Raw genomic sequence first — 26728 nt, 5'->3', positions numbered from 1 at the left:
GAGCACCCTTACCTCCTTGCTTGTTTATGTAGTATATTGATACTTGATTGTCTGTGCGAAGGAGGAGGACTTGAGGACTTAAGCGATGCTGCAAAGCCTTGAGGGCATAATACCTCACCCTGAGCTCAGGGAAATTGATGTGAAATTTCCGCTCCCTGGCAGACCAATGACCCTGGCTTTCAAGGCCATCCAGGTGCGCCCCCCCCCCCCCCCCCCAGGCATAAGGCGATGTCTCCATCGTTAGCACCCTTTGATGAGGAGGCAAGTGAAAAAGTAGACCTCTGGATAGATTGGAGGTCATCCACCATTGAAGCAACTGCTGAAGAGATGATGTAACAGAAATATGCTGAGATAGACGATCTGTTGCTTGAGACCATTGAGAAGCAAGAGTCCACCGAGGAGTGCGAAGGTGCGGTTTTGCTAGCGGTGTTACATGAACTGAGGAATCCATGTGACCCAGGAGAACCATCATGCGCCGTGCAGAGATCATTTGAAGATTCAATATCTTCTGACAGAGGTTGAAGAGAGCATCTGGAGGGAGAAATGCTCTCATGAGAATAGTGTCTAGGATAGCCCCAATGAACTGAAAAGGTTGAGATGGAATGAGGTTGGATTTGGGGAAATTGACTTCAAATCCCAAGGCTTGGAGAAAGGCAATGGTCTGAGATGTTGCCAGAGCCACCTCCTGAGCCAAAGAAGATTTGATCAACCAGTCGTCCAGGTAAGGATAGACTTGAAGACCGTGGGATCGGAGAGCTGCAGCCACTACAATCAGGCACTTCGTGAAGACTCTGGGAGAAGATGCCAGGCTGAAAGGAAGGACCTTGTACTGATAGTGATGCTGATTCACTTGAAAGCGGAGATATTTCCTGGAAGCCAGATGGATTGGAATATGAGTATAGGCTTCCCTGAGATCCAGAGAGTATAGCCAGTTGTTCTGATCCAGAAATGGATAAAGAAGGGTGAAGGAGAGCATTCAAAATTTCTCTTTGACTAGAAATTTGTTGAGATTTCTGAGATCCAGAATGGGTCGCAGTCCTCCTGTCTTCTTTGGAATTAAGAAGTAACGGGAGTAAAATCCCTGATGTTGTTGAAATAGAGGAACTTCTTCAATGGCATTTAGAAGAAAAAGTGATTTTTAATGAAAAGGTTGCTGTTATAAGAGACTCTTTTCCATCATTAGTTTCTTATAATTCTCTAGTGTTGGGTGATACTAATCCAATCGCAATTCCAGCAGACTGAATGTTCTGTCTCCACTATTGAAGAAAGCTAACTTAGATCAATCCTTATCGTCTAGCTATCGACCTATAGCAAATATCCCTCTACTGACTAAAATGTTAGAGTCCATTATATCCAGTCAGCTTTCATCATAGAGAGATTTTTCATTCTTTTATCAGACTTAATCTCAGTATCGAATCTCTACTAGTCTCACTAATCTCTAAGTTTCAGCAATTGCAAGTGTGCAATAAGTTTGCAATTTTGCTACAATTTGATCTATTGGCAGCCTTCAACGTCATTCACCATAAGAACATAAGCATTGCCTCTGCCGGGTCAGACCAGGGGTCCATAGTACCCAGCAGTCCGCTCCCGCGGCGGCCCCCCAGGTCTTTGACCTTTAAGTTCCCACCACCTACATTGTTTGTGCCCTAATCCTGAAGTACCCTGTATAGTAACCCTCCATCTATACCCTGTAATCCCTTTCTCCTTCAAGAAGTCATCCAAGTCCTTTTTGAAACCCAACATTGTACTCTGTCCTATCACCTCTCTTGGAAGCGTATTCCAGGTGAGATAGGTATTGATTCCACAGTCTTAGACTGGTTTTCAAATTCTTACGATCTCGCTCATATACTGTTAATATGAATAGCACCATGTCATCCTCTTGGAAGCCTTTATGCAGAGTCCTACAGGGCTCACCTTTATCACCTATTCTTTTCAACATCTACATGACTACTTTGAAACTTTTCCGTTTATCCCCCTGGGAAACACTATTTACGTATGCAGATGACATCTTTGTTCTCCTTGAGATAAGACTCGAACCTCACTAACCTCGTTGAGAATATAATAGAATGTATAATGAAACTTCAGTCTTGGGTCCATACTGTACAAATGAAACTAAACGAGTCCAAAACAAAGTTACTTTGGCTTGGCCCAAAATTAGAGCAGCTACTTTCGTCCATTCTGTTGCCTTCAGGATCCTCAATGCAGATTGAATTCTCAAGTAAAGCTCTGGGTGTCATTATAGATTCAACACTTTCATTCAATAACCATCTTAATTCTCTGGTAAAAAAATGTTTTTCTAGTCTCCATAAGTTGAGGAAAGTGAGATCCTGTTTCCATCATCTACACTTTGCTGAGGCTACCATCATCTACACTTTGCTGAGGCTACCATCCTTTCGAGGCTGGATTATTGTAATTCAGTCTATTTAAGCTTGAACAAAAAGCTCATCCCCTAGGCAGGGAGCATTGGCCAAGCGGTACTGATGATTAATATCTAGCTCAGAGACACGAAGCCATGCAAGACGCCTCATAACCACCGACATGGCTACTGCTCGTGAGGTGAGCTTAAAAGTGTCATAAGTAGTGCGGACCATATACTTGCGCACTTGGAAAGCAGAAGCAATGAGCTGTTGGAACACCGATAACTTACATGATGGAATATACTTTTGATAAGATGAAATTTGCTTGACCAGATGTTTCAGATAAAAGGAAAAATGGAAATTATAATTTCCAGCTCGATTGGCCAACATTGCATTCTGATAAAGGCATTTGCCAAATTTGTCCATCACCGTATCCTCTCTGCCAGGAGGTACTGATGTACAGACACTAGCTCTAGAAGACTTTTTCAAAGTGGGTTCTACCACCAAAGATTCATGGAGGAGTTGCAGTTTGGCAAAACCTGGAAGAAGAACAACCTTGTACAAAGAGTTCAACTTTTTAGGACAGGGATGTCTAACTCAATCACATAAGGGGCCAAAATCTAAAACACAGGCTATCGAGGGGCAAATTTTTTATTAAGATACCTACCCCCTCTCTTTTACTAAGGTGCGCGCTAAACGCTAATGCATCCATAGACTAACATGCACGTGTTAGCGTACGCTAATCAGTTAGTGCACCTTAGTAAAAAAGGGCCTTAGTCTTAGTAGAAGTATAGATTGTAAGGGTGGGAGTTTACCTCCTGAAAAAGAATTAAAGTTACAACAACTTAAGTTAGATCTACAGGCGTTAGGTTTAGAGATAATAAATATTAGATTCCAATGATTACGCCAGGAATATTTTGAAACAAATAACAGAGCGGGTAGAATCTTGGCTCATAAGCTAAAAAAAAAAAAAAAGACAACTTCGCAATTTTATCACCCAGCCTGACTGGAGATTGTACAACTTTCGGCCAGATTCAGCAAGTTTTTATTAACTTTTATCAACATTTATATCAACCTGAACATATAGAGGAAGAAGCTGATATCCGTGCTTATCTGGTCCTATACAGTTACCTAGTCTCACCTCTGGGGAAATTCAGGAACTTTCTCTTCCCATAACAGTGGAAGAATTAACATGGGCCATTAAAGATATGCCGGTGGGAAAATTGCCAGTATTAGATGGCTTTACTGCTAAATTTTATAAGACATTTCGAACGATTTTGATTCCCCCTTTATTGTAATTCTTAAACACTTTAGTAGATAGATAGGAATTGCTATATTCTTGGCGCTTAGCGGATATAACTTTGATACTAAAACCAGGCAAAGATCCGATATCCTGTTCCTCTTATAGACCTATCTCACTACTAGATGTGGATTATAAATTATTTACAAATATTTTAGCCAAACGTCTACAAACATAAATGCCACATCTAGTGGTAGATGATCAATCTGGATTCGTGCGAGGTTGTATCAGCCGCGTGTATCAAACTAGTGGTGGAAATGATTAAACTTTTATTCTGGGTATTAATGCCGAGAAGGCATTTGATAGGGTCTATTGGCCCTATTTATTTCAAGTATTAGAAAAGATGGGAATATCTGGAATCTTCTTTACACTGGCTTCAATTGTTATATTTGGACCTTTTAACTTCAATTTATATCAATGGAGGATATACTGAATGTTTTATTTTGGGGAGGGGGACTCGCCAAGGTTGTGCTTTGTCACCTGTTCTCTTTGCATTAGTTATGGAGCCTTTTGTGCAACAAAATTCAAATATTTCTGGTTTAAGTTGTGGTGGGTTGGAGACAAAAATACTACAATTTGCAGATGATATTCTTTTTACAGTACGGGATCCCTCCACCTCGTTGAAAGCTATAGTGGAAGATATTACAGTCTTTGGACAGATGTCAGGATTTCGGATAAATATGTCTAAGTCAGAAATTCTGGATCTTACTTTGTCAGATTTAGATCATGGATGGATTTTTAGTAAAGCACAGTTACTTACCATAACAGGTGTTATCCAGGGACAGCAGGCAGCTATTCTCACATATGGGTGACGTCACCGATGGAGCCTCGATGCGGAAGCCTCGCAAGCAGACTTGCTTGAAGAAACTAGAAGTTTGAGTCAGCCGCACGGCACATGCGCAAGTGCCTTCCCGCCCAGCACAATGCGCATCTCCTCAGTTCAGATAGCTAGCAGAGAAGCCAACCAGGGGAGGTAGGTGGGTTGTGAGAATAGCTGCCTGCTGTCCCTGAATAACACCTGTAAGTAACTGTGCTTTATCCCAGGACAAGCAGGCAGCCTATTCTCACATATGGGTGACTTCCAAGCTAACCAGAATGGGATGGTGGGAGTGTTGGCAATTTAGGAGAATAAGATTTGTAATACTCTCTGGCCAAAATGGCCATTCCGTCTAGAGAAAACATCCAGACAATAGTGAGAAGTGAAAGTATGAACCGAGGACCAAGTATCAACCTTGCAAATTTCCTCAATAGGCGTAGATCTGAGGAAAGCTACTGAAGCTGCCATTGCTCTGACTTTATGGGCTGTGACTCTACACTGTAGTTGTAATCCAGCCAGGGCATAGCAGAAGAAAATACAAGCAGCCATCCAGTTGGAGATGGTACGCTTAGAGATAGGATGTCCAAACTTGTTTGGATCGAAGGAAACAAAAAGTTGAGAAGCAGTTCTGTGTGGTTTGGTGCGTTCCAAATAGAAGGCCAAAGCACGTTTACAGTCCAGAGTATGAAGAGCTGATTTTCCAGGATGAGAATGAGGCTTTGGAAAAAACACTGGAAGAATAATGGATTGGTTGAGATGAAATTCCGATACCACCTTACGGAGGAATCTAGGATGAGTACGGAGGACCACCTTGTTATGATGGAAGACAGTGAAAGGTAGATCAGCAATTAAAGCTTACAGCTCACCGACTCTTTTATTATTATTATTAGGATTTTATATACCGCCTATCAAGGTTATCTAAGCGGTTTTTACACTCAGGTACTTAAGTATTTTCCCTCTCTGTCCCGGTGGGCTCACAATCTATCTAACGTACCTGGGGCTATGGAGGATTAAGTGACTTGCCCAGGGTCACAAGGAGCAGCGCGGGGTTTGAACCCACAACCCCAGGGTGCTGAGGCTGTAGATCCAACCACTGCGCCACACACTCCTAGCAGAAGTGAGGGCAATAAGAAACACCACTTTCCAAGTGAGATACTTCAGATGAGACGTACACATTGGTTCAAATGGAGGCTTTATCAATTGAGCAAGAACAACATTGAGGTCCCAAACCACAGGAGGCGGTTTGAGAGGAGATTTGACATTGAAAAGTCCTTTCATGAATCTGGAAACCACCGGATGAGCACAGAGAGGTTTCCCTTCAATAGGCTGATGGAAAGCCGCAATTGCACTGAGATGGACTCGGATCGATGTAGATTTGAGACCAGAAGTGGATAAGTGCAAAAGGTAATCCAAAACAGAAGATAAGGAGGAATGTTGAAGCTCCTTATAATGAGAAAAACACCACGTAGAAAATCTAGTCCATTTTTGGTGACAGGTTGAGAAAACTGAAGAGGAGTCATGTTGAGAGGTACCAAGCTGTCAGGTATAGAGACTGCAGGTTGGGATGAAGCAGAGATCCCTGACTCTGTGTAAGCAGAGATGGAAAAACTGGTAGAAGGTATGGCTCCCTGCTGCCGAGTTGAAGTAGAAGGGAGTACCAAGGTTGTCTTGGCCACCAAGGAGCTATCAGAATCATCGTGGCATGATCGTTCTTCAACTTGACCAGAGTCTTGAAAATGAGAGGGAATGGAGGGAATGCATACAGGAAGAGATTCGGCCATTCCAGAAGAAAAGCATCTGCCTCGAGGCAATGAGGAGAATATATCCTGGAGCAGAACTGAGGCAGTTTGTGGTTGTGGGGAGCTGCAAAGAGATCTATCTGAGGCGTTCCCCACTGTGAAAAAAATGTGATGAAAAGGAGAGGAATGGAGTGGCCATTCGTGAGGTTGCAGAAGACGACTCAATTTGTCCGCCAGACAGTTTTTCTCTCCTTGAATGTATAGACTGCTTTCAAGAAGGTGTTGTGATGGATCGCGCAGTTCTACACCTTTTGAGCTTCTTGACTAAACGGGAGAGATCCTGTTCCTCCCTGCTTGTTGACGTAGTACATGGCAACCTGATTATCTGTCCGAATAAGGACTATCTGGCCATGAAGAAGATACTGAAAAGCTTTGAGAGCATTGAAGATCGCTCTGAGTTCCAACAGATTGATATGACACCGACGATCCATGCTGGACCAATGGCCTTGAATATGGAGACCGTCGAGATGATCCCCCCAAGTGTAGGTCGAGGAATCTGTCGTAAGAACCTTCTGATGAGGGGTGTCTGAAACAATAAACCTCTAGAGAGATTGGAAGAGAGCATCCACCAGTGGAGAGATTCTCAACAGAGTGACTAATGTGTTGAGAGAGAGTAAATCGCAAGCATGCACTCATTGAGATGCCAGGGTCCACTGAGGTCCACTTTGTGACACAGCTGAAGAAGAGCATCCAGACGTTGCTGAGGAAGGAATGCTCTGAATTGGATAGTGTCCAAAACAACTCCGATGAACAGCAGATTCTGAGCAGGCTGAAGATGGGATTTGGGAAAGTTGATTTTGAATCCCAAGCTTTGTAGGAACCAAGTAGTCCTTTGGGTAGCTACAATAACCCCCTGAGATGTTGAATCTTTGATGAGCCAGTCGTCCAAGTAGAGGAAACACTTGGAGACCATGGTTCCGCAGAGCTGCTGTAACCACCACTAGATACTTGGTGAACTTTCTCGGAGATGATGCCATGCCGAAGGGTAGCACTCTGTACTGAAAATGCAGATTCCCCACCCGAAATCTGAGGTACTGACAGGAGGCTGGATGAATGGGAATGTGAGTGCAAGCCTCCTTGAGATCTAGAGAACATAACCAATCGTTCTGATCTAGAAAGGGATATAAGGATGTCAGGGACAACATGTGAAAATTTTCTTTGACCAAAAATTTGTTGAGGGCCCTGAGATCCAATATAGGCCGCAGATCACCCGTCTTCTTCGGAACTAGGAAGTAATGGGAGCAAAACCCCCTGCTCTGTTGTTCCAAGGGAGCTTCCTCGATGGTACGGAGATGAAGCAGAGCTTGAGCTTCCTGAAGAAGAAGGGCGGTCTGGGATGGGTTGGAAGGATACTCTCTTGGAGGACGCTCTGTTGGAATCTGATTGAAATGAAGAGAGTATCCTTCCCTGATTATTGGCAGCACCCAGAGGTTAGATGTAATGTTCTCCCATCGATGATAAAAATGATGGAAATGACCTCCTATGGGAAGAGGGGAAGACAGAGGCAGAACGATGGAGGTTATGCTCTGTTTGAGACAGTCTAAAAGGCTGAGAATCCTTTGGTGTAGCAGAAGGCTGAGGTTTCTGTTGCTTCTGCTGTTGTTTCTTGGGGGGTGCTCGAGTGTAAGGAGCTGCCCTTAGAGGATAACATCTCTGATAGAATGGAAGATGCCAGGAGGTACAGTAGCATAGACCCTGGAAGGATGACTCCTCTTTAAGGAAGATTCCACAAGAAAGGACTTATGAGATAGTTGGGAGTTCTCAAAGCCCTTGCAATGTAGAGTTCTATACCTCGATTCCAGCTTGCCTGGAACAGCAGGAATGGCATAAGGAGTCTCCAGGTTTCATTTGAAAGTCTGTGAAATAAGTCTATTCAGAGGAAGTTTGAGAGACTCTGCAGGAGGTCGAGGCATACTCATTTCCTCTAAATACTCCTTAGAGTACTTAGAACCAGCGTCCAATTTAAGATCCACTTGCCGCACCATACACCTCTCCTCAAATATACATTAAACCTGCACATAAGCCCAAGAAGTGGAAATCTGCAGGACCCCAAGAGAGTGGCTATCACTTTATCTGAATACCCCTTCTTACCTAGGCGTTCCCTTTCAACAATCAAACCATAAGACAAAAAAGGGAGCCGGATTGAACATGGGAATGGGGCCCTGAGTCAGAAGACTGGGCAAAAGAGGTAGAGGAAGAGGATTCAACACCAGATGCAGCACCAAATCTGCATACCACGAACGTTGGGGCCAATCTGGAGCCACCAGAACCACCAGGCCTGTGGCTCAAAGCCTGGCGTTATCAAGAAGGCTTTAGGTACATAGGAGGATGGGGAAATACATGGAAGGACAAAAAGCTATATTGCACTGATGGGCTACATATTACTACAGTAGGAAAAAGAAACCTTGCGGAGAAATTCAGGCAATATGTTTCTAGGCATTTAAACTGGAAGGTGGGGTTGATGTATGTATGAAGGACAATTATAGAGACCACCCCCGGCAAAAGAAAAGATGTGATGGTAGTAAAGACTGCAATGTAAACAATATCAGCAACACATTTCATAGCATTGCAACGGAAAGTGAAACAAAACAAAAATCTAAACGAAAATGTAATGTAATTTATTTCTTATATACCGCTAAATTCCGTTAGGATTCTAAGCGGTTTACAGAAAAATAGACAATAGGGTGCATTAAAATTATAAGTAAAATAGGTACTTAGAAATTCCCTTACTGTCCCGAAGGCTCACAATCTAACTAAAGTACCTGGAAAAATGACAATTAGTAGAGTAATGAAGAAATAAAATAGAGAATAGATGAGAAAAATAAGAAAATAAACATTCTAATAAGATTACAATGATCTAAAGGACTTTGAAAGGTTGAAAAAAGAGGGGAGTTAAGAATAGATGCAGAGGGAGAACCGTTGAAGCAATAGAATTCTGGAGAAATTTAAATGAAATTTGAATGATAAAATAAAACAAAATAAGTGGTAAAACAATAAGTGAGATTAAAAAATATATCATAAACTAAAAAGAATTGAAAATAAAATCAAAACAGTCAAAACTGAAGTCCAGCTTGAACGGGCCCCCAAGCCAACAGTTGGTCCGATGGCCGGACTGCAGCCCTCCTCCGTCGGCTCTTCCCTGCTGGAATGGGGGAGGAGCGAAGACAGTGTCGGGTGCCCCGCTGGAACGGACCCCCGAGCCGACTGTTGGTCCGAGGGCCGGACTACAGCCCTCCTCCGTTGGCTCTCCCCTGCTGGCATGGGGGAGGAGCGAAGACAGTGTCGGGTGCACCGCTGGAACGGGCTCCCGAGCCGACCGTTGGTCCGATGGCCGGACTGCAGCCCTCCTCCGTCGGCTCTCCCCTGCTGGAATGGGGGAGGAGCGAAGACAGTGTCGGGTGCCCCGCTGGAACGGGCCTCCAAGCCGACCGTTGGTCCGATTGCAGCCCTCCTCCGTTGGCTCTCCCCTGCTGGCATGGGGGAGGAGCAAAGACAGTGTCGGGTGCCCCGCTGGAACGAGCCCCCGAGCCAACCGTTGGACCAATGGCCGGACTGAAGCCCTCCTCCGTCAGCTCTCCCCTGCTGGCAAGGAGATTACTGCTGAAAAATAGCTGGAAAGCAATGACCAGAAATGCTCGCAGTCTAAGCAACAAAGTTCATGATCTGCAAGCCCTGATGTTAGAGGCAGATCTAGATAATGTCGCTATCACAGAGACATGGTTCAGTGAATCACATGGATGGGATGCAAACATACCAGGATATAATATTTCTAGGAAGGACAGAGATGGTCAAAAAGGTGGAGGAGTAGCTCTCTATGTAAAGATCAATATCCAAGCGATCGAAATGCAAAGGACCTGGGGAGAGAAAGAAGCGATATGGATCGCTCTGAAAAGAGAAGGCGGAACTTCTATCTACGTGGGTGTAGTCTACAGACCTCCGATTCAATCGCAGGAAATTGATAAGGATCTGATTGTGGATATCCAAAAGTTTGGAAGGAAAGAGGAGGTGCTGCCGTTGGGAGATTTCAACCTGCCAGATGCGAACTGGAATGTTCCGTCTGCGAAATCAGAAAGAAGTAAGGAGATTGTGAATGCCTTTCAAGAGGCTCTGCTCAGACAAATAGTGACGGAACCCACAAGGGAAAAAGCGATATTGAATCTGGTCCTCACAAATGGAGAAAGTATCTCTAATGTTCGAGTAGGTGCTCACTTGGGAAAGTAGCGATCATCAAACGGTTTGGTTTGATATAACGGCTAAAGTGGAGAGCGGCCGCACGATACTTAAAGCCCTAGATTTCAAACGTACGGATTTTAATGAAATGGGAGAATACCTGAAGAAAGAGCTGTTAGGATGGGAGGACATAAGAGAAGTGGAAACACAGTGGTCTAAGCTGAAAAGAGCGATAAAAATGGCTACGGACCTTTATGTGAAGAATATAAATAAAAACAAGAGAAAAAGGAAGTCGATATGGTTCTCCAAACTAGTGGCGGAGAAAATAAAGGCAAAAGAGTTGGCGTTCGTGAAATATAAAAAAAAACCCAAGAAGAGGAGTGCAGAAAGGACAACAGGGTGAAACTGAAAGAAGTCAAGAGAGAGATACGTCTGGCAAAAGCACAGGCGGAAGAACAAATGGCTAAAAATGTAAAAAAGGGAGACAAAAGTTTTTTCAGATATATTAGTGAAAGGAGGAAGATGAAAAATGGAATTGCTAAACTAAAAGATGCTGGGAACTGATATGTGGAGAGTGATGAGGAAAAAGCAAATGTGCTAAACAAATACTTCTATTCTGTGTTCACATAAGAAAATCCTGGAGAAGGACCGAGATTATCTGGCAAAGTTACATGATAAAATGGAGTAGATTCTGCGCTGTTCACGGAGGAGAGTGTTTATGAGCAACTTGAAAAACTGAAGGTGGACAAAGCGATGGGACCAGACGGGATCCATCCCAGGATACTGAGGGAACTCAGAGAGGTTCTGGCGGGTCCTATTAAAGACTTGTTCAACAAATCTCTGGAGACGGGAGTGGTTCCCAGGGATTGGAGGAGTGGATGTGGTCCTATTCACAAAAGTGGTCACAGGGATGAAACGGGAAACTACAGGCCGGTGAGCCTCACTTCGGTTGTTGGAAAAATAATGGAAGTATTGCTGAAAGAAAGGATAGTGTACTTCCTTGGATCTAATGGGTTACAGGATCCAAGGCAACATGGCTTTACAAAAGGTAAATCATGTCAAACGAATCTGATTGAATTTTTTGATTGGGTGACCAGAGAGCTGGATCAAGGACATATGCTAGATCAGCGGTCTGAAACACGTGGCCCGCGGGGCACATGCGGCCCCCAGGGACTATTTTGCGGCCCCCGATCTGTGCTCTCCACTTCACAAGTTTTCCGATTGTAGAGAGGACAATCGGGTAGAGACAGCGAGTGCTTTAATTTTGACTTGCCTCGGAGGAAATGCAGGCAAACGGCCTCTTGGTGGCGCTGTGCTTCTCCCAGTCTCAGCCTCCCTCCGCCCACTTTGGCTTGCGTGGGTGACAGGTCAAAACACTGTTTTTCTTCGGCGCAGAAGCACAACCGGGCAGCCGCTAATGCCGTGCAAGGGTTCATAGTGAAAAGCGCGTGGTGACAAAGGCGCGCCGAGACAACTGGTCTCAGCCTCTCTCCGCCCCCTCTCAACCCGGATCCGGAGCGCATGGCTCACTCTGCCCTGCAGCTCGTCCACAAGCACCAGAACCAAGCAAGGAGGCATCCCAGGCTGTGGTGGTGGTTGCAGTGTAGGGCTGTAGGCCTTTGGCAAGTAAGTGAAAAATGTATTTCTTTGGAAATTGCAATTATCTGTTCCACATAACCCCTATGATTTCTCCTGTGGTGGTCTTTCTTCACATTGGCCTATGTCAGTGGTCAGCAAACTGCGGCTCTTTAGCCACTTGAGTGCGGCTCGCCTAAAGCAGGGGTCCCCAACATGCTTCCCTTCTCACTGCCCTTCCCCCAAGTCACCGCCATTGGGGAACAGGCCACCACCACAGCCGGTGAATAGGCTGGCGCCGAGTTCTTAGCTCTCCCTGCTTATCTTACCCAGCGCTGAATAAAGAATAAAGTGCAACCAGAGACTGATGAAATTACCAGACAATAAAGGCAGGAAAATGATTTTATTTTCAATTTAGTGATCAAAATGTGTCCGTTTTGAGAATTTATATATGCTGTCTATATTTTGCACTATGGCCCCCTTTTACCAAACTGCAATAACAGTTTTTAGCGCAGGGAGCCTATGAGCATCAAGAGCAGCGCAGGGCATTCAGCATATCTCCCTGCGCTAAAAAACAATATCGCGGTTTAGTAAAAAGGAAGGGGGTATATTTGTCTATAGTTGTTACTGAGGTGACATTGCATAAAGTCATCTGCCTTGACCTCTTTGAAATGATAATTAACATTTTCTCTGCCGTACAGTGTGCTTTTTAAAATTTTATTGTTGGTAGATCATTTTGACTTGGCCATGAAGGTAAGGGGGAGGGAGGGGAGCTGCTGAAAGACATCTAGTAATCTTTGCAGGCTTGACTGTGCAGGGAATTATTTTGTGACTGGCATTATTTAGACTTTAATTTCTATGAATGAATAGAATGAAAATAATATAAAATTGCTTGCTTGTTTTTATGTGCGTGCGCTGAAGGAAAGTGGAGAGAGAGTGGACTGAGGATGCTGAAGGGAAATGGGGAAGATAGAGTGGGGAGAAGATGCTGATTTATAAATTGACAATTGTACAGAATATTGTTTCTTTTTAATTCCGGAAAAAACTATTCGAGGCTTGTGTGGATAGGATCAGATAGTTGACGGGGACCGAGCTCGCGGGGACGGAAACAAATTTTTTCCCCGTGTCATTCTCGAGGCTCTGCCACGAATCAATTTCGACTACGTGCGGGCGAGCAGGGTGTCAGTCGGGTTGATGTAGTCATCGTAGCGCAAGCGGGCACGGGGTATGGCTCTCAAAAAAAATCTTAATCATACTGCTGTTTTTGGCTCTTTTGACTAATGAGTTTGCCTACCACTGGCCTATGTGAAGAAACACCACCACAGGAGAAATCATAAGGGGGGCAAAAAAAAATTTCTGTGTAACAGACAATTGCAATAAACTTTATTGCACTTGTCTGTCCCACAGAATTTTTTTAAACTCCTCTATTTCTTCTGTGGTTTCACTTGTCGTTTGTTTCTCTGCCATGTCGGCTTCCCAACAGTTCTATTCCGGTCATCCAATATCTTCCTTTCATTCCTCAATTTATTGCATTTCACTTTTTTATTATTTGCCATGCATACTTATTTCACCATTTCATCATCTTCCCACATATGACATACACATCAAGACACTCCAGTATCCTACATTCACTACCCACTTATCATGGCTCCCACATGCTGCATAAACTTACATATTTTCATTTGTCTAGACAAGCACAAGATGTTTATAATAATCATTCTTTTATTCTATGAACATAACACATCCGTTGCCATATGTTCACATATTCAACAATTTCTTTTATTTCACTATCCATATTCTTTTGACTGATTTATATGCACCTTCTTAGGTAATTTCATTCACGTTTTTCCCAGACGTTTGTTCTGCAGGATTTGTCATTCATTTCACTTTTACCGTTCATCTATTCGAGCACAATTAGTCCTATCCTTTGGGTTCTTTTTTGTATGTTCATTCTTGCCTTACATTCTGCTTGATTTTCATTAACAATAACCTCTGTGTACTGTATGAACTTTTTTCTAAGCATATCTTCAGTGTACTACAGTCTCAGTATGTTAGAAAACCCAAATGCAGCTGAACCTAGGGTAAATTTCACAACACACTTTTAGAAAGGAGAATTGAGAAGGAACTCTAACCTCATGCAAGTGCTTTCCTGCATCTGTACATGATTGTGAAGTGGAGTGGAGAGGACAATCGCGTACAAACACAGGAAAGTGCTTGCGTGAGGTCGTTGGAGCAGTGAGGTGGGCAATGTTCTAGAACGCGAGTTTGCTTACTAACCACTGGAGCAATGGTTGGAGGCAATGATTGAAGGCAATGCAGCTCATTTTATTTTATTTATTTATTCAATTTTCTATACCATTCTCCCAGGGTAGTTCACAATGGTTTACATTAATTTGTGCATGTCTCTGGTGCTGCAGGAGGTGAGTGAGAGCTGTTGATATTTTGATAGATTTTCACTTTCTGCATGTTGCACTGCTTTCAGCTGTGTATAGTTGAAATCAGAAGCAATTTTATGGGATCCTACAAGGCCCATTATTACAAGATTCTATATGTGTTGTGCCTTCAGCAGTTTCCTTCACCTCACATATACTGTGTGGACAGCTATAGGCAGTAGTATTTCCACAGCTATGAAAGGAGACAGGACTAAACTGAAGAAAACTCCCACGGAGGCAAATTGAAATAAAGCATTTTGTATCATAAAACTCCTGAGTCCAGGGACTGGCTCCACTTGGTGTTCTTTGTGGACGTTCCTGCTTTTTTTGTGGAAGCCTGGTATTTTCCTACTGATTTTTGTGTCGCTGTTTGTACAGAGCACCCCTTCAGTGGCTTTGTGGATTGTCCATTGTGCTCTAGGGAGGCCTGCCTTGAAAATTCTGCCATCTATCATTCGCCAATTGAGTTACGAGTTAATAATACGGCTGCCAAGCCATTGTTTTGTATCGAAGCCACTAGCAGCGCTAGAAGTTGCAATTCCATTTTCTGATTGGATGGTTTGTTTTAATTGCTGAGACGCACCATATTTATGTTCTGTGTGACCATACCAGTGTTAAAGTATTGATATTTATATGTGTGTTCGTGTTCTTACAGACATGTCATTTTCTAAGCCGAGCTGCAGCAACAAACGATCAATTGAAGATGAACATAGAATTTTCAACAAGAAATGGGAATTACAGTACTTTTGTTGTGAGAATGGTAATCGTGTGTTATGTCTTATTTGTAAACAGTCCTTAGCCGCCCCAAAGGAGTACAATTTAAAGGCGCCATTTTCAGACTGTTCATGGAGAGAAGTATGAATCTGTGCAAGGGATGCTACGGGAGGATAAACTTAAGAAACTGAAAGCTGATTTAAGTGCTCAACAAAATATATTTCAGAGAGTTAATAAACAGAAAACAGGTAATGTGAAAGTAAGCTACATCTTATCAAAAATGATTGCAGAAAATTCCAAGCCTTTCACCAATGGTTTATTTATAAAAGACTGCTTACTCAAGACAGTAGAGTGTATTTGCCCTGAAAAGTTGAGTGCGTTTAAAGAAATCAGTCTTTCGCCAAACACAGTTGCTAGTAGAACTGATGAACTAGCTTCAGATATAAAAGAGCAACTGGTTCGGAAAGCGACAAGATTCCTTTATTTTTCACTTGCAACTGACGAGAGCACAGACTTAACTGATATTGCACAGCTATCCGTTTTTATTCGAGGCGTAAATGAGAACCTTACAATAACAGAGGAACTCCTCCAGCTAATACCAATGCATGATACTACGAAAGCTGATGACATTTTTAACAAAATTAAAGTAATGTTTGAGGAGGAAAAATTGTCTTGGTTGAAGCTAGCATCATTGGTTACTGATGGTGCACCTGCCATGGCAAGTGCTAAAAATGGTGTTGTAGGAAAGATAAAAGAAAATCTTATTGATGAAGGGTCAGTTATTCAATTTGTACATTTCCACTGCATCATACATCAAGGTGCACTTTGTGGCCGTGTTTTAAAAGTTGACAACATTTTGAAGCCTGTAGTAAAAATTATTAACTATATTCGCTCAAAAAGCTTGCACCACAAACAATTCAACACTTTTCTACAAGAAATTGGCTGTGAGCATAGTGAAATTCTGTATCACTCTCAAATAAGATGGCTTAGCTGTGGAAGAGTATTCAAACGATTTTGGGATTTGAGAGATGAAATAAAGATGTTCCTTGAAAGTAAAAATCAAGATGTCTCACCCTTTGATGATACAAAATTGTTACGTGATCTGGCATTCAGCACAGACATAACTGGCTACTTGAATGATTTGAATGTCAAACTGCAAGGCCAAAATAAGTTGGTCACGGATATGATTGGCAATATTAATGCATTTGTGCGCAAACTACAGCTTTGGGAAGTTCAGCTTAAAGCGGGAAATCTTGCTCACTTCCCAACTTTGAAGTCTGTAATTACGGCAGAAGAGGACATTAATTTTGCTGAGTTTGACAAAAATTGGTGTGTTAAAGGAAGATTTTGACAGGCGATGTGAATGCTTCAGGAATATGGAAAACATCTTTATCATATTCATGTTACCATTTTCTTCTAGTGTTGATGACGTACCTGAAGAACTTCAACTAGAATTAATAGATTTTCAGTGTGATTCTCTGCTAAAAGAAAAATTTAACAGTTGCAGTCTTACAGAATTCTATCGGTGTGTTTCAAAGGACAAATATAAAAACATTCACAACCTAGCTGCACGGGTTCTGTCTATGTTCGGAAGCACATATTCATGCGAACAATTATTTTCAAAAATGAACCAAGTGAAATCTGTTCAAAGAAACAAGTTAAGTGACGCCCATTTGTTTTCAGTTTTGACAGTTGCATGTTCCAAGGATATTGATCCTAATATTAATAACTTGGTGTCAGAGAAACGTGCCCAAGCTTCTAGTAAGAAAAGGTTGTGTACTGCACTCAGCATTTAAAATACCAATGATTTACCTACCACATTTGCAATTTTTGAATTAACCAAAGATTCTAACTGTTATAATCTTTTGTTAAGGAAAAGGAAAGAAGTTATAGGAAAGATTTATAAATTATAAAGACTTTTACCTCATGCAAAGTTGTCATTTCTTTAATAAGACATTAACTATTTTTTCTGCGGCCCTCCAAGTACCTACAAATCCAAATGTGGCCCTGCAAAGGGTTTGAGTTTGAGACCACTGTGCTAGATGTAATTTACTTAGATTTCAGCAAACCTTTGATACGGCTCCTCATAGGAGTTGAACAAACTTGAAGGGTTGAAGTTAGGACCCAAAGTGGTGAACTGGGTTAGAAACTGGTTGTCGGACAGATGCCAGAGGGTGGTGGTTAATGGAAGTCGCTCGGAGGAAGGAAAGCTGAGTAGTGGAGTCCCTCAGGGTTCGGTGCTGGGGCCGATCCTATTCAATATGTTTGTGAGTGACATTGCTGAAGGGTTAGAAGGAAAAGTGTGCCTTTTTGCAGATGATACCAAGATTTGGAACTGAGTAGACACCGAAGAGGGAGTGGAAAATATGAAAAAGGATCTGCAAAAGTTAGAGGAATGGTCTAATGCCTGGCAACTAAAATTCAATGCAGAGTAATGCATTTGGGGATTAATAATCGGAAGGAACTGTATATGCTGGGAGATAAGAAGATGATATGCACGGACGGGGAGAGGGACCTTGGGGTGATAGTGTCCGAAGATCTAAAGGCGAAAAAACAGTGTGACAAGGCGGTGGCTGCTGCCAGAAGGAGCTGGGCTGTATAAAGAGAGGCGTAGCCAGTAGAAGGTGTTGATGCCCCTGTACAGGTCATTGGTGAGGCCCCACTTGGAGTATTGTGTTCAGTTTTGGAGTCCGTATCTGGCGAAGGACTTAAGAAGACTTGAAGCGGTCCAGAGGAGGGTGACGAAAATGATAGGAGGCTTGCGCCAGAAGACGTATGAGGAGAGACTGGAAGCCCTGAATATGTATACCCTAGAGCAGTATTCTTCAACCTTTTGACACCTATGGACCGGCGGAAATAAAATAATTATTTTGTGGACCAGCACCGGTCCGCAGACTGGTAGTTGAAAAACACTGGGCTAAGTCGTGGGCCATACCCAATCCATCTCCACCCAATCTCTGCCCCAGACCCCGCTCCCATAATAGTACTAATTGTAACACCATTTTTTTCATTCATTTTTCATATATACACACACACACACACAATATAATTGTATTAACAACACATAATGGTTAACCACAAAATGTACACTGTATGCTTCTCAATATTCATTCCTACCAGAACACAGATAACCCCATGCAAATACAGGACCAAAAACTAAAAGTACTAATATATACAAACAAACCCTAAGATGCAAGACTCTGCAGTACAACCCCAGAGGAGAAGAAACAAATGCATTTCTACCTGAACAGTGCAAAATAGACAGTAGATGTAAATCAATCACTAAATTCAAAACTAAAATCATTCCCCCTACCGTCGTTGTCTCCCTCCCTCCATGCTGTGCCTTGCCTTCTGGCCTGCTCCCGCATGGCTGTTTTATGCCGCCCCCGGTGTTGTGAGAAGGCTTCCGATTCAGGTGCAGGATGCGCGTAAGAGCCTCTTCCCACAGCTTTGTGCACTGCAGCACTGAGGAAGAGGGAGCTGGCCTGAAGACAACGCCGCATCAATCACACTGTGGACTGGCGGCTGAAGAACACTGTCTCGGGCTGATGCACATGCTGGCCCTGTGGACCGGCAGGAAATTTCTGTGGACCGGCACAGGTCCATGGACCGGCAGTTGAAGAACACTGCCCTAGAGGAAAGGAGGGACATGGGGATACAATTCAGATGTTCAAATACTTGAAGGATATTAACGTAGAACAAAATATTTTCCAGAGAAAGGAAAATGATAAAACCAGAGGACATAATTTGAGGTTGAGGGGTGGTAGATTCAAGAGCAATGTTAGGAAATTCTACTTTACAGAGAGGGTGGTGGATGCCTGGAATGTGCTCCCGAGAGAGGTGGTGGAGAAGAAAACGGTGACGGAGTTCAAAGAAGCGTGGGATGAACACAAAGGATATAGAATCAGAAAATAATATTAAATATTGAACTAAGGCCAGTACTGGGCAGGTATGCACAGTCTGTATATGGCCATTCGGGGGAGAATGGGCTGGAGAGGGCTTCAATGGCTGGGAGGGTGTAGATGGGCTGGAGTAGGTTTTGATGGAGATTTTTGCAGTTGGAACCCAAGCACAGTAGAACTTTGGATTCTTGCCCAGAAATAGCTAAGAAGAAAAAATAAAAAAAAAAATTAAATTGAATCAGGTTGGGCAGACAGGATGGACCATTCAGGTCTTTATCTGCCGTCATCTACTATGTTACGAACAATGCGGAGTAGAATTCTGCCCACTAATGGCCAAAGATGGAACACATACAACAGTCCCTCCATTGGCCATGGTTTAAATCAGTGCATCCAGGCCCTCGGCCTGACCATCTCTGTGATGACTGAAGAAGCGGGGTGTTTTGGCATTGACACTCGTGGCCATCAGGTCCATGAGGGGCTGACCCTCAAGACTGCACTATCAACTGAAAAGCCACATGGATCTAGCACGTAACAACTGTGGAAGTCCGCTTGAACATTCTCCACTCCAGCTATGTGAGAGGCCGAGATATCCTGAAAATGAGACTCTGCCCAGACCATGAGCAGAGCCAGTGGCGTACCAAGCCCTGAGGGGGTGCACCCGGTCCGGTCCGGTTCCCCCCCCCCCCCTGCGCCGGGTGTCGCGTCTGGAAACAGCCTGCAGCAAGATCGCAATGCCAGCGATCTTTGCTTGCTTCGGCTGTTTCCTCCGCCACGGTCCCGCCCCCTCCTCTGATTCCCAACCCCAAGTGCCCAGGGCAGTACCTGCGGAAATCTCACAGATGCCCCCGAGCAGTGTCACCTCTAACAGCTTGGCAAGCATGGTCTTCAGGCAGGCAGGGCACTTTAGAGTTTGTCAGAGTTTGAACTAACTTGTCCAAAACCTCTGAAAACAACAAGAACCCTTGAAAAGAAAATTTTGTGAGTTTAGTGTTGGACACTGCATCCATAGACCAAGCCCGAAGCCAGAAGGTTCAACGCGCATCCATGGATTTGGCAGACGTCTGCAAGAAATCATAGAGAACGTCTGAGAGGAAAGAGGCAGCCATCTCAATCTTCGCCACCTCCTGACCATCAGACTCACTGTCAAAGACACACTCGGTCCACTAAAACACAGCCCGAGCCACCAGTCCCGCAGAAATAGCTACCTGGATCCCCAAGGCAGACATGTCAAAATGCAGTTTAAGAATGGTCTCCAACTTACATTCCTCAGAGTCCCGTAAGACAGAACTGCCCTTGACGGGCAGAATATGCCATGTAGCCATAGCTGAGACACCGTGTCCATCACTGGCAACTTTAAGGTAGCCCTATCCCCCACCGGGATGGGATTCAAGCAAGCCAAGGAGAGCTCAAACCGAAAAGACGCCTCTGGCAAAGTCTACTGCTCCAGGAAAATATCCAGAAAAACTGGACGTATCTGACAAGAGTGGAAAGCAGAGGAGATCCCCAAAGAAAGGGGTCCTCCACACTCAGGGTCTCAGGTGGCGTCTCCTCAAAGCCCAACAACGAGGAGACCTGAAAGCTTGTCCTTCTGAGAAAGGTAAACTATGAACGTCTCCTCGCTGGTAGACTGAAAAAAACTAAGTCCCCGGTACCAGTGGCTATCCCCTCAAGAGGATCCTGGAGGTCTCCCCAAGGGTCCAGGTCCTCATGCACTAGATAAAACTCTCCTCAGACAACAAGTCCTCGTCCGAGACCATAAATGGATGCCTGGACGAGGGAGAAGGTGGGGGGACGTGAAAAGAATAAAGAGGTCCAAACAGCAGGGGGTGCAGAGGGAACAACCCCCCCGGGACACAAGCAGGAACCCTGGCCACCAAAATATGCTTTATACAAAGCAAAAAGAAAATGAAGAGGGGGGAATCCCCCGGCTGCCCCATTGGACTCCCTGCCCCAGCAAGGGACCCAGCTGAAACCTGTCCCTGTTATGTCAAAACAGGGAGAAGGCACCTGAGGCTAAACACAGATGGAGCTGCTGAGTAAAAACAGTAAAAAAAAACCACCAAAAATAATCCCTTCAGGGCCTGTAGCGGCTGAGAAGGCTGAATTGTCCCAGCCGCTAAAGCAGGCAAAAGCCGGTATCAGCTTAGAGAAAAAACAGCTGTTAGGAAATCCCCAGCCGCAGCGTCGACAGCTGAGGAAATCTTTCCGTGGGCGGCAGGGGAAGACCGGGCTTCCCTGCAAACTGCCAGCTCAAAAGGCACTAGCGGCGGGGAGCCTTGGATGCCGGTACCCGCTGTTGACAAGGCTCCTCCACCGCACCAGCACGAACAGCTGTTTTCAGGCCAGCCACAAGTGCCTTGCGTCTGGACCAAATTGTGTACTTCTTCCCTTGAAAAGTGCTGAATTGGTCCATACGTGACCTAGCTAGAAGAAAAGTGCCGTTAGTTGAAAAATACAGCAATTTACAGCATATTTAAAGGGAAAGCAACCCTTCAGACCGGCACTACCTTAGTATTTTTTTACACAGAACAGACTCCACTTGGCTCTCTAAACAGTATGCCTAACCAACCAGGGGGTAAGGCTTATGTTGAGGCACCTCTAAAAAAATGTTGGGGAGGTGGAGGAAAGGGGGGGGGGACCCAGCACGCGACTCGCCGGGTTTGACACCCCAAGGTCAGATGGACTCCCAAACAAGGCCAACCCAAGCTCAATCCAGCACTAAAAAGGGGACAAAGAGTCCTAAACAAATTCCAACAGCCCTACCAAAGGAGATGGGTACAGCTCACCACACCTGCTGGAGACAGAGAGAAGACTGAGGTAATTAGGGAGGTGTCATGATGAGATATAACCCACTTGTAAGATTAACCGGTCTGGAGAGTTGCTAAAGAAGAAAAGTGTTGCATCTCAGTATTACATATGATTAAAAGACCAAAAGTAAAACTGGGTGCAGAGTTACTAATTTTGTTAAATAAAATCCAAAGATGTTAACAGAGACATGTGCTGTACTTCTTGGACAATGGCTTTATCCTGGACTAAACACTATCTAACTCAGTAGTGTTTAGTAAAGATTTATACAGAGGACAACATAGCTGCTTCACAGGTATCTCGCAGAGAAGCTGTCCTGAAGTTTGTAAAAAAAAAAATTGCTTTGGCTTGTAGCTAATAGGCTCTTATTCTGCCCTGTAGTTAATATTTGATTGACTACAGCAGTACATGCTACAATAAAAGTTATAAAAGGAAACCATATGTCACTGTCACTTCAATTGGAGGGGGTTTTGTTTATGTTTTTTACCTGGTGTCAAATCATATACCAAAGTGCTGGAGAGTTTCTTCAACAGGGCTGGATTATTGAGTCTCAACTCCATGCATGCATCATCTGTGGCATCAAAACCTCCCCGTTTCTGATATCGATACTTTGCATTGGCAGATGTCACATCAGCACCTGATGCCAAAATGTGAAGTCTGAGAATTTCAGAGACTGTGCAGCTATCAAGATCTAAGCTTTTCAAACTGCAACCTGAAGAGATTTAAAAAGCAAAAGTAATTATTACCTAGAAAAACAATATATATTTTTTGTTGTTGCTTTTAACACAGAGGATAATATGTAGAAATAAAAAGAAATAAAACAAAACAAAAAGAATCCAAGTGATACCATTTTTATTGGACTAACTAGAGCAATGGTCCCAACCTATTCATGGAGGACCACCAGGCCAATCGGGTTTTCAGGCTAGCCCTAAATATGTATGAGAAATATTTGCATATAATGGAAGCGACAGGCATGCATATTCATTAGGGCTATCCTGAAAACCCTATTGGCCTGGTGGTCCTCCAGGACAGGATTGGGGACCACTAAACTAGAGCATGGGTAGATTAGTTTTCAAACTGAATCCATCTTCAGATCAGAGATAAGCAAATGAAGACAGCTATCAGTATATAAGAGTAAAACATCAAAGTATTCATATGACAGTCTTACAGGGGAGAGTTGGAGACAGGGAGACAAGAAAGGCTGATATGAAGACATCAGAGCAGTAAAAAATTATGTTCTGTAATATGAGAGAAAGCAAATGTCTGTTAAGTCCTGTCTGGTGGATTTCAAAATGTTTAATCATTCTGATCTCAAAAATTTTTTTTTATTCCAAAATTTTATTAAAATTTTGTATATTAAACATACATTTAAACAGGTAAAAATATAAATTCTAACAAGCCTGTTCACAAACAATATCATCACAATGCAAAAGATATTCTTAAAATTTCTAAAAAAAGCTATCCCCCCAAAACCACCCATCCCACCCCATTTGCAGAGAGTGAAAAACCATACATTTATGCATTCAAACCTGTACATACATACTTATCCATTCTTTAACACTCAACCATTTTCTACATATTCTTGAATAGGTGATCACAATCTTCTAAATTTAGCTTTCTTACCTCTCTTTTCCATTATGGCAGCCTCATATTTACCAATTAAGCAAACTGAATTCCACCAAAACTGAAAAGATAATAAAGATGCATCTTTCCATGTTTTCAAAATAGTTTGGATCGCAACAGTAGTATTGCTATTAACCTCATATGATCATTAGTCATGTCAATGGAAGCATCAAAGAAATTAAAAATTGCTCCCACATACGTTAAAGAAACCTCAATATGTAATAATGTTTGAACACGACTCCACACCTGTTGCCAAAAGTCATGAACCTTGAGACAGTAAAATAACATATGGTCTAGTGTGCCTTTTTTTTTACCACAAGACCATCATAAAGGGGAATATTCAGAATTAAGCTTGTTTAATTTAACAGGAGTCCATACTATTCGAGGGCCGCAATCCAGTCGGGTTTTCAAGATTTCCCCAATGAATATGCATGAGATCTATGTGCATGCACTGCTTTCAATGCATATTCATTGGGGAAATTCTGAAAACCCGACTGGATTGCGGCCCTCGAGGACCGACTTCGACACCTGTGGCCTAAACACAAAAAACAGAGATTGTTTCATAGAGCAGATTGACATTGGAAGCGCTTGAGAAATATGAACCTCCATTGGTCATCAGATATAGACACATTTAATTCCTGTGACCAAATGTCTCGTAAACCATCTATATTTCATTTTTGTTGCTCTAGTTGTACTAGTATTTTGTATATGCTGGAAGTGAAAACGGGAAACTGACAGGATTAACGGTCAGTCTGGAAGAGGTATGCAGGCAGATTGATAGGCTTAAGAGCGATAAATCCCCGGGACCGGATGGCATCCATCTGAGGGTCATCAAGGAACTGAAAAGGACCATAGCTGAACTGCTTCAACTAATAGCCAATCTGTCAATCGAATTGGGAAAGATTCTGGAGAACTGGAAGGTGGCGAATGTTACGCCGATCTTCAAAAAAGGTTTGAGGGGAGACCTGGGAAACTACAGACCGGTGAGTCTGACCTCAGTATCAAGAAAGATGGTAGAGGCACTGACACAAGTCCGCATCATTGAGCACCTTGGCGGACACGGTCTGATGAGGACCAGCCAGCACGGTTTCAGCAAAGGCAGATCTTGTTTGACGAACTTGCTGCACTTCTTTGAGGGAGTAAACAGGCAGTTAGACAAGGACAACCCGGTCGACATTGTATATCTGGACTTTCCGAAGGCGTTCGACAAGGTGCCACATGAACAACTACTTCGGAAAATTACGAGCCATGGAATCGAGGGTGAAATACTCATGTGGATTAAAAACTGGCTGGAACATAGGAAACAGAGAATGAGGGTAAATGGACAATACTCGGACTGGAAGAGCATCACCAGTGGGGTGCCGCAGGGTTTGGTGCTTGGACTCGTGATCTTCAACATCTTTATAAACGATCAGGACATAGGTACGAAAAGTGAGGTGATTAAATTTGCAGACGATACAAAGCTATTCAGAGTAGTGACGATGCAGGGTGATTGCGAAGATCTGCAACATGACATAATCAGGCTCGAGGAATGGGCATCGACATGGCAAATGAGGTTCAACGAGGATAAGTGTAAAGCGATGCATGTCGGTAACAAAATTCTCATGCATGAATACAGGATGTCCAGGGCAGTACTTGGAAAGACCTCCCAGGAAAGGGACTATGAGAAAAAAATAGCAAAAGAGGCAAAAAACTTCAAGCGCGAAGAAAGCAATGGGGCCGTTGGATGACCATGGGATAAAGGGAGTGCTAAAGAAGGACAAAGCCATAACCGACAAACTGAACACATTTTTTGTGTCTATACTTACCGAAGAAGATATGCACAACATACCGGAAGCCTAAACGCAGGAAACAAGGATGAGAAACTGACAGGGTTTACAGTCAGTCTAGAAGAGGTATGCAGGCAGATTGATAGGCCCTTCTTACCACCTTGTGGCACCTGCTTTGATATTGTTTGTGCTTTTTCCAGTTTTCGTCTATTTTTTACCTTTTCCATTCCTTAAACAAAGTCTTCTTGTTGCTGATCGCTTCCTTCACCGCTACAGTAAGCCACGCAAATCCCTTGTTGATACGCGGTATATATAGATTTTGCGCCTCGGTGATCGTGTCCTTAAAAAGGGACCATGTTTGCTCTAGCGTTTTTACAGTGCTTATCCTCTTCTTAATCTTCTTCCCCACGAGTCTCATCCCTTCGCAATTCCCTTTTTGGAAGTTCAGTGCCTGGCCAACGTTCTGGATCGTTTTGTCCCATGTGTCCAAGTCGAAGCAGATCATATTGTGATCACTGCTTCCCAGCGTCCCTTCTACTTCTATACCTTGCGCCAGTCCTCATAGTCCATTTAGAATTAAGTCCAGAATTGCATTTCCTCTCATATTTTCCTTGACAAGTTGTTCCAGGAAGCAATCGCCTACAGCATCCAGGAACTTAGTCTCCTTGTCGCAGCCGGAGGTGCCTAGGTTCCAGTCATGAATTGGAATATGTTTCCCTAACCGTGACACTATCCATTAGAACATTAGTTTCTAAAACAACGGTGAAGGCGATGCCCACCTCTGCTATGTGCTGAAGTAGCATTGCATGAAATACAGTAATACCTGATTGTCATACAAAAATGGTTATAATGCAATAAAAGTAGCCTGCTGAAGGATCATTCAGATAATTCAGGAACTTAGAACAATAAACTGCAAACACAAAATGGAGCACAAAATCATGAATTGGCATACTTTCCCTAACCATGACATTGTCCATTAGAGCAGTGGTTCCCAACCCTGTACTGGAGGACCACCAGTCAGTTGGGTTTTCGGGATAGCCCTAATATGCATGAAAGAAATTTGCATATAATGGAGGTGACAAACATTCAAATCTGACCCATGCATATTCATTAGGGCTATCCTGAAAAACTGACTGGCTGGTAGTAATCCAGAACAGGGTTGGGGACCAATGCAGAGAATTAGTTTCTAAGAACATGGTGAAGACTGCTACATTCACACTATAAAACTTTGTGAAAGTATGAAGGAAGGACCATATGGTTGCTCTGTAAATTTCTTCAGGTGAAACTACTTTAGTCTCCACCCAGGAAGATGCTACTCTCCCTAGTGGAATGCGCCTTTAAGGGTACAAGAAGTTGCTTTCAACTCATGATATAGGATGAAGAAATGGCTATACATCTCAAAATGGTTGCTTTTGAAGCTGTACGGCCAATAATAATAATAACAGTTTATATGCCGCAGGACCGT

The 26728-nt window shown here is 43.3% G+C and overlaps 1 protein-coding gene across 3 annotated transcripts in view; it reads right to left on the bottom strand.

Moving 5' to 3' along the window:
• The window catches only part of BAZ1A (bromodomain adjacent to zinc finger domain 1A), a 510052-nt gene that overhangs the window by 295796 nt on the left and 187528 nt on the right, over positions 1-26728 (bottom strand). For all 3 annotated transcript variants that reach the window (XM_033951344.1, XM_033951343.1, XM_033951345.1), the window contains exon 14: positions 22359-22583. In XM_033951344.1, the coding sequence (XP_033807235.1) occupies positions 22359-22583 (225 nt within the window). The remainder of the gene's footprint in view (positions 1-22358; positions 22584-26728) is intronic.

Source organism: Geotrypetes seraphini, chromosome 7 (assembly GCF_902459505.1).
Source record: "Geotrypetes seraphini chromosome 7, aGeoSer1.1, whole genome shotgun sequence".
NCBI lineage: Eukaryota > Metazoa > Chordata > Amphibia > Gymnophiona > Dermophiidae > Geotrypetes > Geotrypetes seraphini.
The sequence above is the reverse complement of the archived record's forward strand: the minus strand, read 5'-3'. Positions and strand labels throughout refer to the sequence as shown.